Here is a 17,711-nt window from a genome sequence, read left to right on the forward strand (position 1 = left end):
CCAATCAGCAGAGCCCTCGAACAACTCACTTTGTTGTATCTGCCAGACTGTGAGTCCAAGCTCGAGTGGAAAGCTTGGAAATGGCCGAGGAAAAGACATTTCCTAAAACCCCAAACAAAGATTGTATATCTGACTCTAATGAAATCACAGGATTGGTTCTTGCCATTCAATAAACAGTGGGGAAAGAATTGGCCAGAGTGAAGGTGGGAAACAGCCGTCAAGAACATTTGGTGCCCTCAATGGCCAAATAGGATGAAGGTTTTTGTATGGAAGGTGTTATGGGGAGCCTTACCAACTGGAGTGAAAGTCCTTGCTAGGGTGATTGGTCCACATAGATGCTCGCAAAGTAAAACGGCTTCTGAAGATCTTTCCCACCTATTTAGGGAGTGTCCGTCAATCTGTGGACTTGTAGGCAAGATTTGCAAATGGATCCAAAAAACCTGGAAAATAGGATTCTTCAAGAACAATCTCTTCTTGGGAGTAAAGATGCTCAAGAGCCATACTCTACTCATTGCTACACAAATAGTGCGGTATTGCTACTTTAAACACATTTGGAAGGCAAGGAACAGTCGAATTTTTGAGAACTCTCTGGAGGTAGCTAAGTTTGTGGAGATAGTCCAAGAAAGCAGGGTAACGATCATCGCCATTGGGAAGAAAAAGAACTCAAAAGAGTGGAGTAAGACCCTCAGGGATGTTGAGAATGTGTGAGATCATCCATTGCCAAGGCCATCAGCCGATGTATCTAGAATCCAGTGAAGTGGTCATGGCTCGTCATGAGAAATGACAAGAATCTATAATTTTTGGATATGGTAATATAATCCACTTACCATTGTGAGTTTTGCAAAAAAATAAAAAAAGGGAAATGAAAAGACCCATAGAAGTGGAAAGTCAAAAGACTTTCAAACTTATAAAGAGGTAGTCGAGCACACATTGATATAGTTATTTTCCCTTGAGCGTTTCCTTCTCTTTAGAGTGTCCTTGCAGTTTGCACTATGCAAGGTAGTGAATATATATTTTAATATGTGAGAGTTATATTAAAATGAGAAAACGTATTACATCAGCACCATGCTCAATATTAATCCTAACCATTGCCACATATATTCCATTGAAGACTAATAGTCAACCCTCAAAATGTCATGGATCTGATGCTAAGAGTTATAGTTTTGAATGTTCTTAACGCATTAAAGTAATGGAACTCTAATGTTAATTAAGTACATTGCATCACTTTGTTATGCGACATGCCTAACTTGCCACCAATGTAAATACAACCTTTTTAACACACTCCATTCCAACTAAACCACCTAAAAGCCATTGCCCTATTGCACAACTTAAAGATTAACTCCAAATGAAACTTCTATAAAATAAGACCATGGAGCCCGCTATCAAGCACAAACACCAAAGAGATAGAAACTCTCTATCACTTTGCACATTTGACAAATACCTGATCTCTGGTTGTAAGCTATGGTAGTGTTGTGTCAGTGTGTGCCTGTGTAAGTTCATTTGTTGTCCCCGTTACATTGTGCTACAGACGGAGTCACAAAAGTCCCTACAAAATATTGAAAAAACAACATACTTCACGGTACACAACATCAGATCTACATACTTGGACAACCGCACAAGCACATAATCACATGCAGAGAGAGAGAGAGAGAGAGAGAGAGAGAGAGAGAGAAGAGAGAGCATTGGGTACAATCGTTCCCCCATGCCTAGAGTGAGATGCTTCCTCTAGGCATGTATTTATATTTATTAATAAAAATGGTCAACTCATAAATGAGTATATTTGCATTCCACTTTGGATTAAGGGGACTTTATTGAACTAACTACAAAGCCTATGTCTTATTTGATTATTCAATGTCTTGCTAGTTGTTGTCAGTAACTTGCCCATGACTCAACTTCCTTGACCTGCTACATCACACACACATGACCATAAATGTTAGTCTCGATCTTCTCATTATCCATTCCATGACATACCCCGGCCCAAGGTTACAAAAGTAACTGACCTCAGTTGTACATAACAATTTGCAAAAAATATGTGGTGAACCAATTTTGTTACAAATGGGAGCGCGAAGAGCCCTACAAATATCCAGAATAGCATAGTACAATCCATCAAATTGATAGGTATGCATACCTGGTACATCCACAAGCACATAATCAAAATTATACGTGAATAGAGAGAGACTTAAGGGAGATAGAGCGGGACACGTGCAAATGCACCTCCTAGAGCGGAGTGCTATGCCGGCACGGCCAAGAGAGAAGAGAGGAGAGGAGAAGAATAACGTAGAAATTGGGTGCAATCTCCCCCCATGCAAGAGTGAGCATTTCCCTCTTGCACGTATTTACTTATAGATTTCTTGAATGCTCAAAGTGAGTATAAACTGGCCAAAGCTCATAAAGAGCACTTGAATAATATAATGTACATAAAATGTATATCCATTCACATAGTCCTTTGCTCATTTAAGCCTTTTCCACCTGTCAACTGCACTAGATAATAAAATACCATACTTGTCAAAAACAACGATTAGTATTTTGTGTCAAAAATATCACATAGTAAAAGAAAATTTTCATAAAGCTAAAGAAAATTTCTTATGCATGTCATCATCCACATACTACCTATTCTAGTGTCCCATCCACTAGAATACGTAGTCTATGTCATACCCTGATTATTTAGGATATCATTGGTCACACTCATCATGCAATAAATCAATTCTGATCAATCTCAAATTCAATTCCATAACAAACGGAGAACATTGTGGCCCCGCAAAATACCAAAAGGAACGTGTTCCAAACTTTAAAACCGATAAATATGCATACCTTGCAAATCTCATAGCACATAATCGATGATGTACGCGAACAAAGAGGGACACGGAATGAGATAGAGTGAGAGAGCATGTGCAAGTGCACCTCCTAGAGTGGATTGCTACGATGGCACGGTGAGAGACAAGAGTGGAGATGAGAGAAGAATAATGCAGACACTGGGTGCAATCTCCCCCCATGCAAGAGTGATCATTTTCCTCTTGCACGTATTTACTTATAGATTTCTTGAATGCTCAAAGTGAGTACAAACTGGTTGGCAGGTCATAAATGGCCAAAGCTCATAAAGAGAAATTGAATAATAAAATCTACATAATGTAATGGAATTAGGTGAGAAAAATTGGTAACATCTAGGGGCTGCATGAAAATCCTAAGGCAATGATGCCACCGCCATTAGCTTTGTAATGTTGGTGGAGATTTTCCATATGGCTTATCGATAAGGGTTACCATAGGTTTATGACAGTCGCGTACACCACTAGGACGGCACCACAATTTTCATGGAAATGATGTTAAGTATGGAGCTTGATTTACCCTTGTAATTTTCTATGGTAAAAGCGCACATTTGTAAGGCCTCCATTATGAGGAGAAGCCATCGTGCGTGAAGGAAAATCACTCACCGGAGACCAAAATTTTCACGGACAAGAATCAAGGCAACTTTAGAGGCCTTGGGGGCGGAGGCCCCCGAGACTTTTTTTTCGCCGGAATGTTATGGCCGGACTGCAGCCGGAAAGTGGTCGGAAAACAACCGGTCGGTTGGGCGGTGGCCAGTAGTCAATGGCCGATGGCCGGTGGCCAGAAGTCAATGGCCGGTGGCCGGTGGTCGAATTCAAAAGCGGACTTGTCTTCTCAAGGGCGGCCACACATGGGCGGATTGGAGGGTCCGATTTGGACTTATTCGCACAAGGGCGGCTACACATGGCTGTCTCTCATAAGAGAGGGCAGCCCTTTTGGCCTATAAAAGGAGGCCATTTCTACACACATTTCATAGTGTGAATTTGATGCAACAAGGTGAGTGTGAGGTGGTGAGAGTGAAGCAAGGCGGGAGCTCTATCAAGGGTTTAATCCCTTTGTAAACTACTTATTCTTTTGAAGTGCTAAAGACATTGAGTGGCTGCTTTCCCGTGGACGTAGCCCACATTGGGTGAACCACGTATATCGTGTGTACTCTCTCTCTCTCTCTCTCTCTACTCTATAATCTCTTGTGTGTGAAATCTATCTCTCTCCATTAAGTAATCTACTCAATTATCTATTTAGCTACGTCTTATTTCCTAACAACTGGTATCAGAGCAAGGTTTGCTCGTAGCTAAATTATCTCAAGGAATGGATTTCTTGAATTGAGTGGGAGTTATGGCGGAGGAAGGGAAGCTCAAGATTGAGAAGTTCAACGGCAAAAACTACCAACATTGGAAGATGTAGATTGAAGACTATCTCTACCAGAAGGACCTCTATTTGCCACTAGGCGGTCTTGCGAAGAAGCCCGCAACAATGGCAGAGGAAGCATGGATTGTCCTTGATCGAAAGGCATTGGGAACGATCCGATTAAGCTTGGCGTCAACGGTGGCCTTCAATGTTTCGGAGATGAAGACCACGGAGGACTTGATGAAGTCACTTGACGACTTCTACGAGAAACTATCACCATCCAATAAGGTATGTCTTATGAAGCGCTTGTTCAATCTAAAGATGGCAGAGAATGGTTCAGTTGCAGAACAACTAAATGACTTTAACACGAACATAAGTCAACTTCGATGAGTGAAAATCAATTTCGATGACGAAGTGCGAGCTCTCCTTATACTATCATCTCTACCGGATAGTTGGGACAGCCTTGTGATGGCTGTAAGTAATTCTATCTCTGGCACAAATACTCTTAAGTTTGATGATGTTGTGGGTGTTCTCCTAAGCGAGGAAATACGAAGGAGAAGCACAGGAGAATCATCAAGTGCTACATTGTCAGTGGAAACAAGAGGAAAGCCTAAGAAGAGGTTCAAAATCCAAAAGGGTCGTGATCGCTCAAGACGGAGCAAGTCACGCACAAAGTCAGTTCTTGAATGTTGGAACTGCGGCAAGAAGGGCCACGTGAAGAAGGATTGATGGTCCAAGAAGAAGAAGGGGACAGAGTCTCAAGACAACAAGCCAACATCGGAGGCCAATGTGGCAGGTAAAGTAGAGCAAGATGCTCTAATTCTCTCATTAGACAATGTGTCTAATTCCTGGATTGTAGATTCAGGGGCTTCATTCCATGCGACACCACACAAGCAACATTTCCAAGACTACACCAAAGGTAATTTTTGTTGGGGTATAGGCACCTATGCCTTGCCCGACCGCCCAGAGTCTGGGCGCCCACTGACTTGTATACCTTATACATAGCATAAGTGTATAGGGGGCTGCTCACTCTTTTGAGTCTCCCCAGCCATATCTGTGTTGTGTGTCTCCTTCTCTCTCTCTCTCACTCTTCGTCTGTGGTGCTCACCGATCCCCTTCAATTGGTATCAAAGCGTAGGTGCGGAGGGGCGCGTGTGTGCACAGTCACGACGACAGCGGAGAGTCAGTTTCAGTTCCAAAATCGCGTCCGCCCGCGTGCACTTTCAAGAGTGCAAACAGGGTTTCGGCTTCGGCATCGGTAAATTCAGCTTTCCGAGAGCGTTTCCACCAAACGTCCTGGCGTTTTACCCCCCTTTCGAAGCCATTCGAGCCATCAAAAACTTCATTCGAGCTACGGTTGAGGAGCTGCATTTTTCAACCCTCTTTTGGCAGTTTATGTTGCGTTTTTGGGTCGAAACGGAGGTTTTTTGGCATAGCTTTCACACCCGGACTCGAATACATGTGATCCAAGAGTCTACCTTGGGGTTTTGGCACGCTCCGGACACGCTCGTCATATCAGAATTTTAAAATTCTGAACGCTGAATTTTCTGCAGCAGCAGTTGTTTATTGTGTGTCGAGGATTCCACACATGGTTTGCTCTCAGATGTGAGAGTGATATTTGCTGCAAGTTTCCTCACAGGTGGGAGGATACGATGTATGCCTTATGTGGTTTGATGCTCAGGGAGACTAATGTGATTGCATTTTGAGCTCGGCAATGTATGCCTCGAGCATGTTTTTTGGCAGTCACAGGTAGAGCAGATATTTGTGTACTAGATTTGCAGGTGTTTGCAATGATGTATGCAAAGTGTAGAGATAGGTGCATGCATTTGGAGTGCGGTTTGATGCGCTTTGGTTGCTCATGGTTTTGAGCGTGCAGTCAGATTGGTTACTGGTTTTGTGGCCGTTTTACTGACGAAACTCTGGCGAAATTTTCCCAGGAGTTTTATGCGCATCATTTATGCGATCTAGGTAGAGATTGCGGGTTGCACTCAGCATTTGCGTGCGGTGTTCTCTGCAGGTGGGAGATTTGTGTGTGTGTATGCATCGATACCGCACATTGTGGGCTTGGTGATTAGCTCACGGGTTTGACAGGCGTACAGTTATCTTGGCACACTCACAGGAGTGAGTATTGTGATGTATGCTTGTGTGGCTACGAGCTAGGTAGCCGGATTCGAGCACTAATGGCTTGAGGTTTTTCAGCAGGTTTCAGCTACAGGTTTACAAGTTTACAGGAAGGTTTGAGGGCTTATTTGGGTGATGAATTTTCAGCCATTGTTTCCTCTTTGCAGGTGTCCATGTATGGCTCAGTTGTAGGCTGATCTGGGACACGTTTGTGACTTGTTTATGCAGCTATTTAAGAGCTGAATTTTGGGGCTGTTTTGTAGCCATATTTTACAGCCATATTTGCAGACTTTTGTTTGATGCGATTCGAGCCAGTTTAGGGCTGATTTGGTTGACATTGCGGGAGCTCTATTTTGGAGTGTGTCTCACAGGTTTTACATTGTGTTTCTGGCCATATTTGTAGACAGTTTCTAGGTGTTGTTGGTGAGGTGGTTTTGCTATCTAGCTTGCTACTTGTGCTCATGGCAGAGACAGGTGATCGATCAGATTGTGACCTCTCACAGATGCGCGTGTTTGATGGGTCAGACCTTGCGGCATGGAGAGAGTGTATGCTTGATGCATTGACACAACGAGGGTTGCATCGACCATTGAGTGGTGATGTAGGTAGACCTTTAAACATGTCTGACGATCAGTGGCAGGATCTAGAGGAGATGGCACTATCTACACTCTCTTTGCACCTTGCGGAATCTGTATATGCTCTTGTTATGTATGAGACTCCTTCGAGAGCACTTTGGCGCAGATTACATGAAATGTATGATAGATCTGAGTCATCAAGGACTCGTGTGAGATATGTACATTCACGAGTATGCCGACAGGTGATATGTTGGTATTGTGGTCATTTTGGACACGTTAGAAGACGTTGTTTTCGTCGTATGCGACATCGTAGGAGACATGGCAGTCTCAGAGATGTATGTAGTGATGCCATGGACTCACTTGCTTTGACAGTTGAGGCAAATGTAGTGTCGAAGTATACTAGTGACGGGGATGTCACTTTTACCTCGAGCTATGCACGAGATGCTATACATGTGGATAGTGCACTCCCTTCGCAGTGGTTGCTAGACGCAGATGCTATGTCTCATGTCACGTCGCATCGTGCATGGTTTTGTAGCTATTCTAGCGGGATGATTGGTAGTGTATGTTTGACCAATGGATCGGTGCATGCGATAGCAGGTGCAGAAGATGTGAGACTGTCATTACCGAGTGGTGCATCTTACTTGTTACGACATGTGCGCTATGTAATAGATTTGACAATGAGTTTGATCTCGATTGGTCAGCTTAGAGATTGTGGATGTCAGATTTCGCTACGAGAGCGAGATTTTGTGATGCATTTGGGTTCGCTAGTGATTGCGAGAGGTGCCAGGAGTGGTACAGGTTACCCATTGCATGTGGATCACGGGAGAGACAGTGTTGTCTCTGTGATCATGCAACCAGGTAGAGAGCGAGAGAGCAGGCGAGTCTCTTTTGCTTGTGGGTTGCAAGGTACTTTGCATGGAGTGCAGAGTAGTGAGCTCGTTGTGCACACAGTTGGGGCACGACTTGAGCAGTCACACAGAGAGGTGACAGAGTCAGACATGCATGCTTTGCTAGTGACTGAGCAAAGCAAAGAGTCAGTTGTGCGAGATACTTCTATGCAGGATAGGCAGGTAGAGCGGTCTTGCTCTAGTGAGTCACGACAGGAGGACGTTGTGCAAGAGTCTATGCATACGGAGTTAGAGCATGAGAGCTCTAGTGAGTCACAAAAAATTGAGTGGTCATGTTTACAGTGGATGATTGCAGAGGAGACTGAGATGTCAGCAATTATGCATTCATTTCTTTCTATGCTCGACAGTGAGCATGGGGATATAGTTGTGCAAGATATGTCTTCTAGCAGACATCTAGAGCAGCTGGTTTGCTTTGAGGTTGCACGACAGGTTGATGCGTCTTTTGCAGACAGTCGGGAGATGCATGTGGCTGACACACCTTGTCAGTCAGAGATGTCTATTGCCAGGGATATATATGTTGATGCATGCTCCGTAGAGCTAGCAGGGCCCGCTAGCATTGCATTGGCATTCGGTGGTCTCATGTAGGAGATGTTGATCTTGAGACTGGATATCGCAGCTGCAGTGGGAGCATTTGCAGTTGGGGTTGTCAGTCGTTTGTTGACTGATGATGGCATAGTGCACGAGGGAGATATGCAGGTATTGCGTATATACTTGCAGTACGTGTGCGGTACGTCTGGTGGTGTATGGACTTACACGGGAGCAGGACAACCGGATGCACACGATCACAGCCAGCCAGTGGGCATCGATTGAGAGCGGTTTTCTCTCACCTTATGTAGTCTTTAGACTAGGTTCCCTTGCTTAAAGGCACAGTCGCCTTTAAGTGGGAGGTTGTTGGGGTATAGGCGCCTGTGCCTTGCCCGGCCGCCCAGAGTCTGGGCGCCCACTGACTTGTATACCTTATACATAGCATAAGTGTATAGGGGGCTGCTCACTCTTTTGAGTCTCCCCACCCATATCTGTGTTGTGTGTCTCCTTCTCTCTCTCTCTCTCACTCTTCGTCTGTGGTGCTCCCCGATCCCCTTCAATTTTGGGTATGTATACTTGGGAGATGATGAAGCTTGTGAGATTGTCGGCAAAGGTACAGTTTCTGTCAAAACTTCTAACAGAAATGAATAGAAGCTTAAAGATGTTAGGCATGTTCCTTCTCTTCAAAAAAATTTAATCTCTACAGGACAATTGGACGATGAAGGTCACAACATTGCATTCGGAAATAAACGGTGGAAGATCTCAAAGGGATCCTTGGTGGTTGCCAAGGGAGAAAAGGTCGGTACACTTTACTTGTGTACTGTTAGCACGCAACCTTTAGCTTGTGTAGCAACTACAGAAATTGAGACTGCAGTGTGGCACTATCGACTTGGGCATATGATTGCCAAAGGAATGCAAATCCTTCAAACAAAGAAGCTTCTACCAGGTTTGAAAGAAGTGGACTTAGAGTTCTGTGAAGATTGTGTTTATGGTAAACAAAAGAGGATAAAATTTCAAAAATCAGGAAATGAAAGAAAAAATAAAAAACTTGAGTTGGTTCATTCTGATGTTTGGGGTCCTGCAAGTACACCATCAGTTGGTGGCTCATTGTACTATGTAACATTCATAGAAGATGCGACTAGAAAAACATGGGTTTATGTCATGAAGAATAAATCCAATGTATTTTCCATATTTCAAAGGTGGAAAGCCTTTGTGGAGAATGAAACAGGTACCAAGGTTAAATGCCTGAGATCCGACAATGGAGGCGAATATTGCAGCCAAGCTTTTGAAAGCTTTTGTGCTAGCAATGGCATTCGGAGGCAAAGTACAACCCCAAGGACACCTCAACAAAATGGGATTTTGGAAAGGATGAACAGGACAATCATGGAACGAGCACGAAGCATGCGGATACATGTAGGCCTACCGCTTGAGCTTTGGGCGGAAGCTGTAAGTACGTATGTGTACTTAATCAATCGGTCACCCTCAACGGCGTTGGATGGGGGAGTTCCAGAAGAGGCATGGACAGGTAAACCAGTGAATTATGCATTTCTCAAAGTGTTTGGGTGTGAGGCTTTCATGCACATAGATAGAAGCCTAAGATCAAAGCTTATAGATGCAAAGTCCAAAAAGTTTTTCTTCATTGGATATGGAGAAGGAGACTTTGGGTATCGCCTATGGAATCCTAAAGATGGTAAAATCTTAAGGAGTAGGGATGTAATTTTTAACGAACAAAATATGTACAAAGATTACTTGGAAAGAAAACAAACAAAAGAAACAGGTGATGAGTACATGGAGCTTGAGGACGGTGAAGACTCAAGGACTGCAAACGGTGACAATGTGCAACAACGTCAACCAAATGAGGAGCGTCAACCTATTTCCCGAAGATCTACAAGAGCAAGTAGACCTCTAGAAAGGTTTGTTCCTTCCTTCAACCATCTCTTGATCTCAGATTCTGGAGAGCCGGAATCATACGAAGAAGCTATGCAACATGAATCCAAAGAAGAATGGACGAAGAGCATGCAAGTGGAGATGGACTCACTACATCGCAACTAAACATGGGAGTTGGTTGAGTTGCCTAAAGGTAAGCGGGCACTTCAAAACAAATAGGTATACAAGCTGAAGGAAGAAGAAGGTGGGAAGAAAAGGTACAAGTCTAGGCTTGTGGTAAAAGGGTTTTCTCAAAAGAAGGTATTGACTTCAATGAAATATTTTCTCCTGTTGTAAAAATGAACTCAATTAGGCTTGTCTTAAGCCTTGTGGCTGCTCATGATCTAAATCTCGAGCAAATGGATGTAAATATGGCATTCCCTCACGGTGACTTAGAGGAAAAAATCTACATGCTTCAACCAAAGGCGTATGAAGTAAAAGGTAAGGAGAAAATGGTTTGCAGATTAAGGAAGAGCTTATATGGTTTAAAGCAAGCATCAAGACAATGGTACTTGAAGTTTGATCGATGGATGTTGGATCATGGATTCACAAGATGCAACTCGGATCACTGCGTCTACACGAAGAATTTGGGAGATGGGAAATTCATCATCCTAATGTTGTATGTTGATGACATGTTGATTGCAAGTGCTAACATGTAGGACATCAAAGACCTAAAAGAGGAGCTGTCCAAATCTTTTTCAATGAAAGATTTAGGTGCTGAAAAGAGGATACTTGGTATGAAAATATCAAGGGACAGGACAAAGAAGACAATAAAGCTATCTCAAGAAGATTACATCAAGAAGGTACTAGAAAGGTTTGCAATGCAAAATGAAAAACCAGTTTCTACACCTTTGGCTGGTCATTTTAAACTAACGAAGGATATGTGTCCAAAGACACAAGAGGAGATAGCCTATATGTCTAAAGTTCCATATGCTGCAGCGGTAGGTTCTCTAATGTATGCTATGGTCTGGACAAGGCCAGACATTGCACATGCAGTGGGAGTTGTGAGTAGGTTCATGGACAACCCAGGTAAACAGCATTGGCAAGCTGTGAAGTGGATACTTAGGTATCTAAAAGGGACAACAACAAATGCTTTGTATTTTGGAGGAACTGATATTTTTCTAGAAGGGTATGCTGATGCAGATATGGCAGGTGACAAAGATACTCGAAGGAGCACTACTGGCTATGTGTTCACGGTTGGAGGCACAGCAGTAAGCTGGGCTTCAAAGCTGCAGAAAGTGGTTTCACTTTCTACCACGGAAGCAGAGTATGTAGCAATGATGGAGGCAAGCAAAGAAATTCTGTGGCTTCACAGATTCTTAAAAGAGCTTGGATTCAAACAAGACAATTGTGTCTTGTACAGTGATAGCCAAAGCGCTATCCATCTTGCGAAGAACTCAGTCTTTCATTCAAGGACAAAGCACATTGAGGTGAGATATCACTTCATATGCACTCTTTTGGAAGAGGGACAGCTAAAGCTAGGAAAGGTGCATATAAGTGAAAATCCTGCAGACATGTTTACAAAGGTGGTCAACAAGGAGAAGTTGAGCTTTTGCTCATCTTCAATCGGCATTCAAGGATAAGATGCCAGAATGGAAAGCAGTCACAGGTTTGGTTTGGAGATCAGTCCCCAAGTGGGAGATTGTTAAGTATGGAGCCTGATTTACCCTTGTAATTTTCTGTGGTAAAAGCGCACATTTGTAAGGCCCCCATTATGAGGAGAAGCCATCGTGCGTGAAGGAAAATACCTCACCGGAGACCAAAATTTTCACGGACAAGAATCAGGGAAACTTTAGAGGCCTCAGGGACGGAGGTCCCCAAGACTTTTTTTTTCGTCGGAATATTATAGCCGGACGGCGGCCGGAAAGTGGTCCGAAAACAACCAGTCGGTTGGGCGGTGGCCGGTAGTCAATGGCCGATGGCCGGTGGCCGGAAGTCAATGGCCGGTGGCCGGTGGCCGAATTCAATGGCCAGTGGCCGAATTCAAAAGCGGACTTGTCTTCTCAAGGGCGGCCACACATGGGCGGATTGGAGGGTCCGATTTGGACTTATTCGCACAAGGGCGGCTACACATGGCTGTCTCTCATAAGAGAGGGCAACCCTTTTGGCCTATAAAAGGAGGCCATTTCGACACACATTTCATAGTGTGAAGTTGATGCAACAAGGTGAGTGTGAGGTGGTGAGAGTGAAGCAAGGCGGGAGCTCTATCAAGATATGGAATTCTGTAGTCTCAGGACCCAAGGCATCATAGATGTTGGACTTTGGTATATCTACGACTGTTTTGGTCAAAGTATATGTTCGTTTGGTCACAACATCGAACCTTGATTTCCAATGGAGGAGAGTTTGGCTCTGAACAAATTTTTGGGTTCACCTATGTAATATCCTTTAGCTCTAGAGAGGATGGGCTATAATAGATTCTTTTCTCTAAAATGAATCATCCTTTTTTATCTGTTACTAGATGCACTTCTATGAGCTGGTATGTGGGCTGTTCAAACACTGGTTGATCCTTTTTGTATAGTTTTCCTTTTTGGTGTACATAGTGTGCACATGAATTATGTGTGCCATACAATGCTAACATCATTCTGTTTGATGTGTCTCTTAGACTCGTGAATGATTGCACACTTGTGACAGTGGATGCAAAATCATATGCAAACCTAACAGTCTTTTCAACCTTTGGTGATATCTCGACACCTTTACTGAATTCATGCAAGAATTTGTTGTTCAAAGAATCAATCTTAAGCTTTTCAGGTGTCTGTGCATCTTTATGATGATTTTGAACTTGCAATTCTTTTATTGGTGCTTATATAATGGTAATGCAGAATCATCTAATTGCATTAAAAGTGACAAGTCAATTGCAGTTACATCGAGATTTGCATTTCCAATTTGCTCTGTACCTTGATTGGCAGTTGATGTATCCCTGTTGTCATGATTTGTTGGACAATCTTCAGAAAAGTGTCCACCTTCTCGTCCACAATCTTAGCAATACGCCATGACTGGTGGTATTTCATTTGGTTCTGTCATGTCAAGCTCTAGCTGAGAAGTTTCAGCTTCTATGCTGACCAAGTCGTCGGCATTTTCTTTTAAAACACTAAGCATCAAGCTATAGACTGCTCCATCTTGACCTTTGTATTGTCTTTGGCTTGGTTCTCCAATTATATTGGCTTCTATTGGTTGATCTGTTGGATCATGCAATTCTGGTTCTTGACTATAGATCTAACCACTGTAATCCATGTATAATGACCCTGATTTCTTATGCACTAAATGGATGTTTTGCGGACTTGTGCAGATTTCTAGATAAACACTTTGGTCAATTTTTTGCACTTTTATCTGCACTTCATCTTTGAGCTTGCAATACCTGGCTCCAGTAAAGTCAGTGAACATCTGGGAATTCTCTAAATCTAGCTTTACTCTGACCAACAGGATCTTGGCTCCTGTGTTTCTTTTACTGCTCACCAAGTATTTATGGCCTTTTGTATCTGCATCTAAGAATTTGTCTCCATTGTAGCCATATAGCTATAAAATTTGGTCGGTTGCAGTTGCACTTGTGCTGCCACTGCTATTGGCTTGCTCTGTTGTACTTGAACTATAGGCTTGACTTGAGTTCATATTGGCTTTATCTGTAAAAACTATCTCCTAGCAGATTCTGGTGTTGATTAGCAGAATTTTTGTTGCTCGTACTAGGCTAATCCGCAATCGCATGTGTGTTGTGTCTTTCTTCGTCCAACTGGAAGCTCAATTTGCAGCGCAATTATTCGCACCAGTCAATTTCTAACATGCAAAATTCTTGAAATTTATTTGCCTAACGTTCCACTGCTTGGAGTTGGTATTTTTGCTTGTTTTTTTTCGGTTGATCTCTGATTCACTTTTGAGAGTTTACCCGATGTGCGGTGTTCTTTTCGCCCTTGCTTTGTGCTTTTCTTACGCTTTTTGGCTCGTTCTGGCTTTTTTGTCTTTTTTTTGCACTTCCGACGACTTTCTTTTCATTTTTCCTAATTATTTGTGAAATTTTGATATTTTTTTAGTCTTTTTATGATTTTTTTTTAATTTTTTTTTATTTTTAAGGATTTTTTCTGATGATTTTCTAATTTTTATGAATTTTTTGATGGTTTTTATGAATTTTTTGTGATTTATTTTGAAATTTTGATCAGTTTATGATTTTTTTGAATTGTCCATGATTTTTTAAAATTTATCTGTGTTTTTTTTAAATTTTTTATGAGGTTTTTCTTTTTTTGTGAATTTTCTATGTTTTTTTATTTTTTTGTGAATTTTTTGAGGGTTTTACTCTTTTTGTGAATTTTTTTTTCGATTTTGTTTTTCTATGAGATTTTTATTTTTTAATGGTTTTTGTGATTTTTTAAAAGCCCTTTTTTATTACTATTATCTTTTTTATTTAAAAAATATTTTATTTTTTTAATTTTTTAAATTGGGTTATGGATTTTTAGATTTTTATTTTTTTTTTTTGAATTTTTAAATTAAGATGTGTTTTTGCTTGCCCCAAAAAGGGAAGGCCTTAGTGATGGTTTCCCTTTTTGCTAACGAAAAAGAATTTTTCTTTTAAATGCACGTTTTTCAGTTGTTTGGAAAAGATGAAAGATGCTCATCAAAAAGACATCCACATATTTTCACATCCCTAGTGAATCATGACAAGGAGTAGTAGGTAGGTCTCCACAATTTTGAAATCAATTATTAAAGAAAATCACTTCATATTCTCCCTGTCTCCCACATGGGTTCCATGGTAGGCTGGTAGCCCACCCTCAACACTAAAGGGCACGGGAGAAAAGAGATGGGATCCGCGGTGCGGGTCCAAAGGGGGAATCTCGAGGCGGATGGATGGCGAAAAAAATGGGCGCCAATCGCAGGCTCAGAGACTCGGACCCGTGCCACCACCATGAGAGGCCAATGCTCTAACCACTACACCTGCGACGGAGAAGTTGACATATGGGCAAACCAAATAATGATAAATAAACTCGGACAGCCTCCCCTGCTTGTCCAAGTTTACCTTTTCGTGTCCTAGTTTACCCCGACATCCTACGGTTGCGCACGTCTCGATCGCCGTGTCTTGACTTCGTTGCTGTGGATCCCACCGCTTGAGCTTCAAAAATTTCCCATGCCCTTTAGTGCTGAGGCTAGCCCACTTGTTTCTGCCTCCCTCCTTCTCTCTCTAGCATCTGGCTATCAGATTATCCAGTGATCCGTTATCTTTGCAAGATCCTATGTCTCTCTCTCTCTCACACACACACAATCCCCCATCCTCTCTCTTTGCGAATCTGGCACAGGCCTGCTCCTGGTTCTCTCTCTCTCTCTCTCTCTCTCTCTCTCACACACACACACACACACATCCTGTAAGTGTTGCAGCTAAACAATTTAAGGCGGTAGATGATCGAAGACGGCAATAAGCTCAAGGTCGAGACCTCCCGCAAGACCGTGACTGCCATTCGCATTGCCCTTAGCCATGTGCAGAATCTTATCACACTCCCGAACGTCCATGATCTCGAGCCCCCAATGAGAGCTTGCACTCCCCCATGCTTGCTTTGCCACTGTGTAGTACAGAGACAGAAAGATAGCGGTTGCCACCGTAGATAGCCCCACCCCTTGCCAAACTTCTACCCAGACTTTCTTCTTCATCCGGGCCTTGCTGCCTCTATCCTCCACTATGTTATTGATCAGAGTTAGCATGACTGACAGGATGATGGAGGCCTTCAGGGTTTCTTCGAAGAAGATGAAAAAAGTGGGCACGCTGAAGAGCTGTACCATTGTGGACGCTAACATAGAGGGAGGGGGCGGGATATGCAGTACTTCTGAGCCTGTTTAATTAGTTGCAAAGGAAACTGAGAGGGATGGGGGTTTTAAAGGCTAGAGCTGCTGCAGTAGCTGTGCTAAAGAGTGGAGTACTCTGTAGTATGCAGTGCATGATTGCTTTGTTGCCATGCAATTCCCTTCAACTACTGTCGATCGGGCCCTCTATTAGACCTCTGACTCTCTCAAAATTGCCAACTCTGTTCGACGGTTGTGTTGTGTTTTGTGTGTGTGTGTGTGTTTTTTTATGTGGCAGCTCAATTTCTCTCTGGCAGAGTCTCTCTATCTTTCAACCCTAGAGTCTGTAACGGGTTGTAGCTGATCAGAGGGAGGCATACGGAGAGCATGGTGGATCTTAGACGGGGAGGGGTTGGTTGAAACAGAATCTATATGGATTCCCTATATCAACTCTAAGTTTAGATAGAGCCAAATGGTATGTCTGGACGATTTTAACAAAAACCTCAGAAGATGGAATGATCCAGAGATTCTTATAGCTGATTGGAAGTGAGACAAAAATGAAAATTGGTTGCTGACTTGATCGTTGTCTATCATGTGGCCGTTCTCTCTGTCTCCCCCTGGTGACTCCTGAGGAGCCAGATGTTTCATGCCCTCTAACTAGACGGTTGGAAGGCGGTGCTCTCTCTCTCTCTCTCTCTCTCTCTCTCTCGCATCATGTGCTTGCTCGGCTCTAGCTCTCCCTCTCTCGATCTCTCTCTCTCTCTCTCTTTTCCGACCAATTGCGTGCAGGGCTACAACAGCAAGTTATGGCATGCAGGGTGATGTTAGTGGGAGATGGGGTTTGCAGTTGAAAGGGATGAGGAGACAAGGATGGTGATGGAAAAGTGTGGTAGTTGAGCCACTGATGGGGATAGGGTCAAGCAGCAGAGGGTACTGTCATCGCTTTGAAGGTGGAGATGACGGAGCTAGACAGCCATACAACACTCTCTCTCTCTCTCTACCCTTCTTACCCATTTTATGAGCTATAGTCTGTATGGTATCTCTCCCTCCCTCTCTCTACGCTGGGGAATAGATAAGGCATGGGAGGTAAAACACAGCTCGTCTTTGCAGACGGGAGGTGGGGGGGAAGGGGAGGGGGGCAGAGTGAGAAAGAAGAAGAAGAAGAGAGTTTTAACGTAGTAGGAAACTATGATCCCAACAGACCTTAAAAGATAGAGAGAGAGAAAGAGAGAACGCAGTCAGCAATACAAAGGGCATGAGAGTAGGTAGGAGAGCTGTCGATGTGGATTTGGGGGGGTTATAGTAGGGTTGTACCCGCTTTCATTACTACAAATTTAAGTTTATGCCATTTGGAAAACCAAAGGAAAAGGCAACGGGGGCAAGGGAAAGTGGAGATGATTTTTTTCTTTTTATTCATTTTGTTTTTCTACCAAGACTGTATCCTGGCATTTTGTTTGCACATGTCTGTGCATCAAAGCGCGAGGAGGGGTTGTGTGAGACGAAGGCAGAGTGTGCGATTATGAGGTAGGATGCAAGGAGAACAGGGAGCTTGCCTTTTTGATGCACAATAAAACTTGCTGCTCTTGGCCTTGTTGAACAGCAAGGAGGTGCAGGCTTCCATTGGATGTGTCGCAGCTCTGACGGCAAGGGATGCAGATTTGTCCGCATCAGTGGGCTGCCTTGTGCCTGAGACATCCTGGGTGCAGATGTTGCACAAGACAAGGACACGTAGAA

General features: G+C 43.2%; 1 protein-coding gene across 1 annotated transcript in view; it reads right to left on the bottom strand.

The window, feature by feature from the left end:
- Positions 1 to 14,417: 14,417 nt before the first annotated feature.
- Positions 14,418 to 17,711, bottom strand: part of LOC147439487 (high affinity iron permease 1-like) — a 3,865-nt gene continuing 571 nt past the window's right edge. The window contains exon 1 of the mRNA XM_086485323.1: positions 14,418 to 17,711. This exon is cut by the window's right edge and continues 571 nt beyond it. Within this exon, the coding sequence (XP_086341449.1) occupies positions 15,588 to 15,992 (405 nt within the window). The 5' untranslated portion in view covers positions 15,993 to 17,711 and the 3' untranslated portion in view covers positions 14,418 to 15,587.

This window comes from Adiantum capillus-veneris, chromosome 16 (genome assembly GCF_014529385.1).
Source record: "Adiantum capillus-veneris isolate H3 chromosome 16, ASM1452938v2, whole genome shotgun sequence".
Lineage (NCBI taxonomy): Eukaryota > Viridiplantae > Streptophyta > Polypodiopsida > Polypodiales > Pteridaceae > Adiantum > Adiantum capillus-veneris.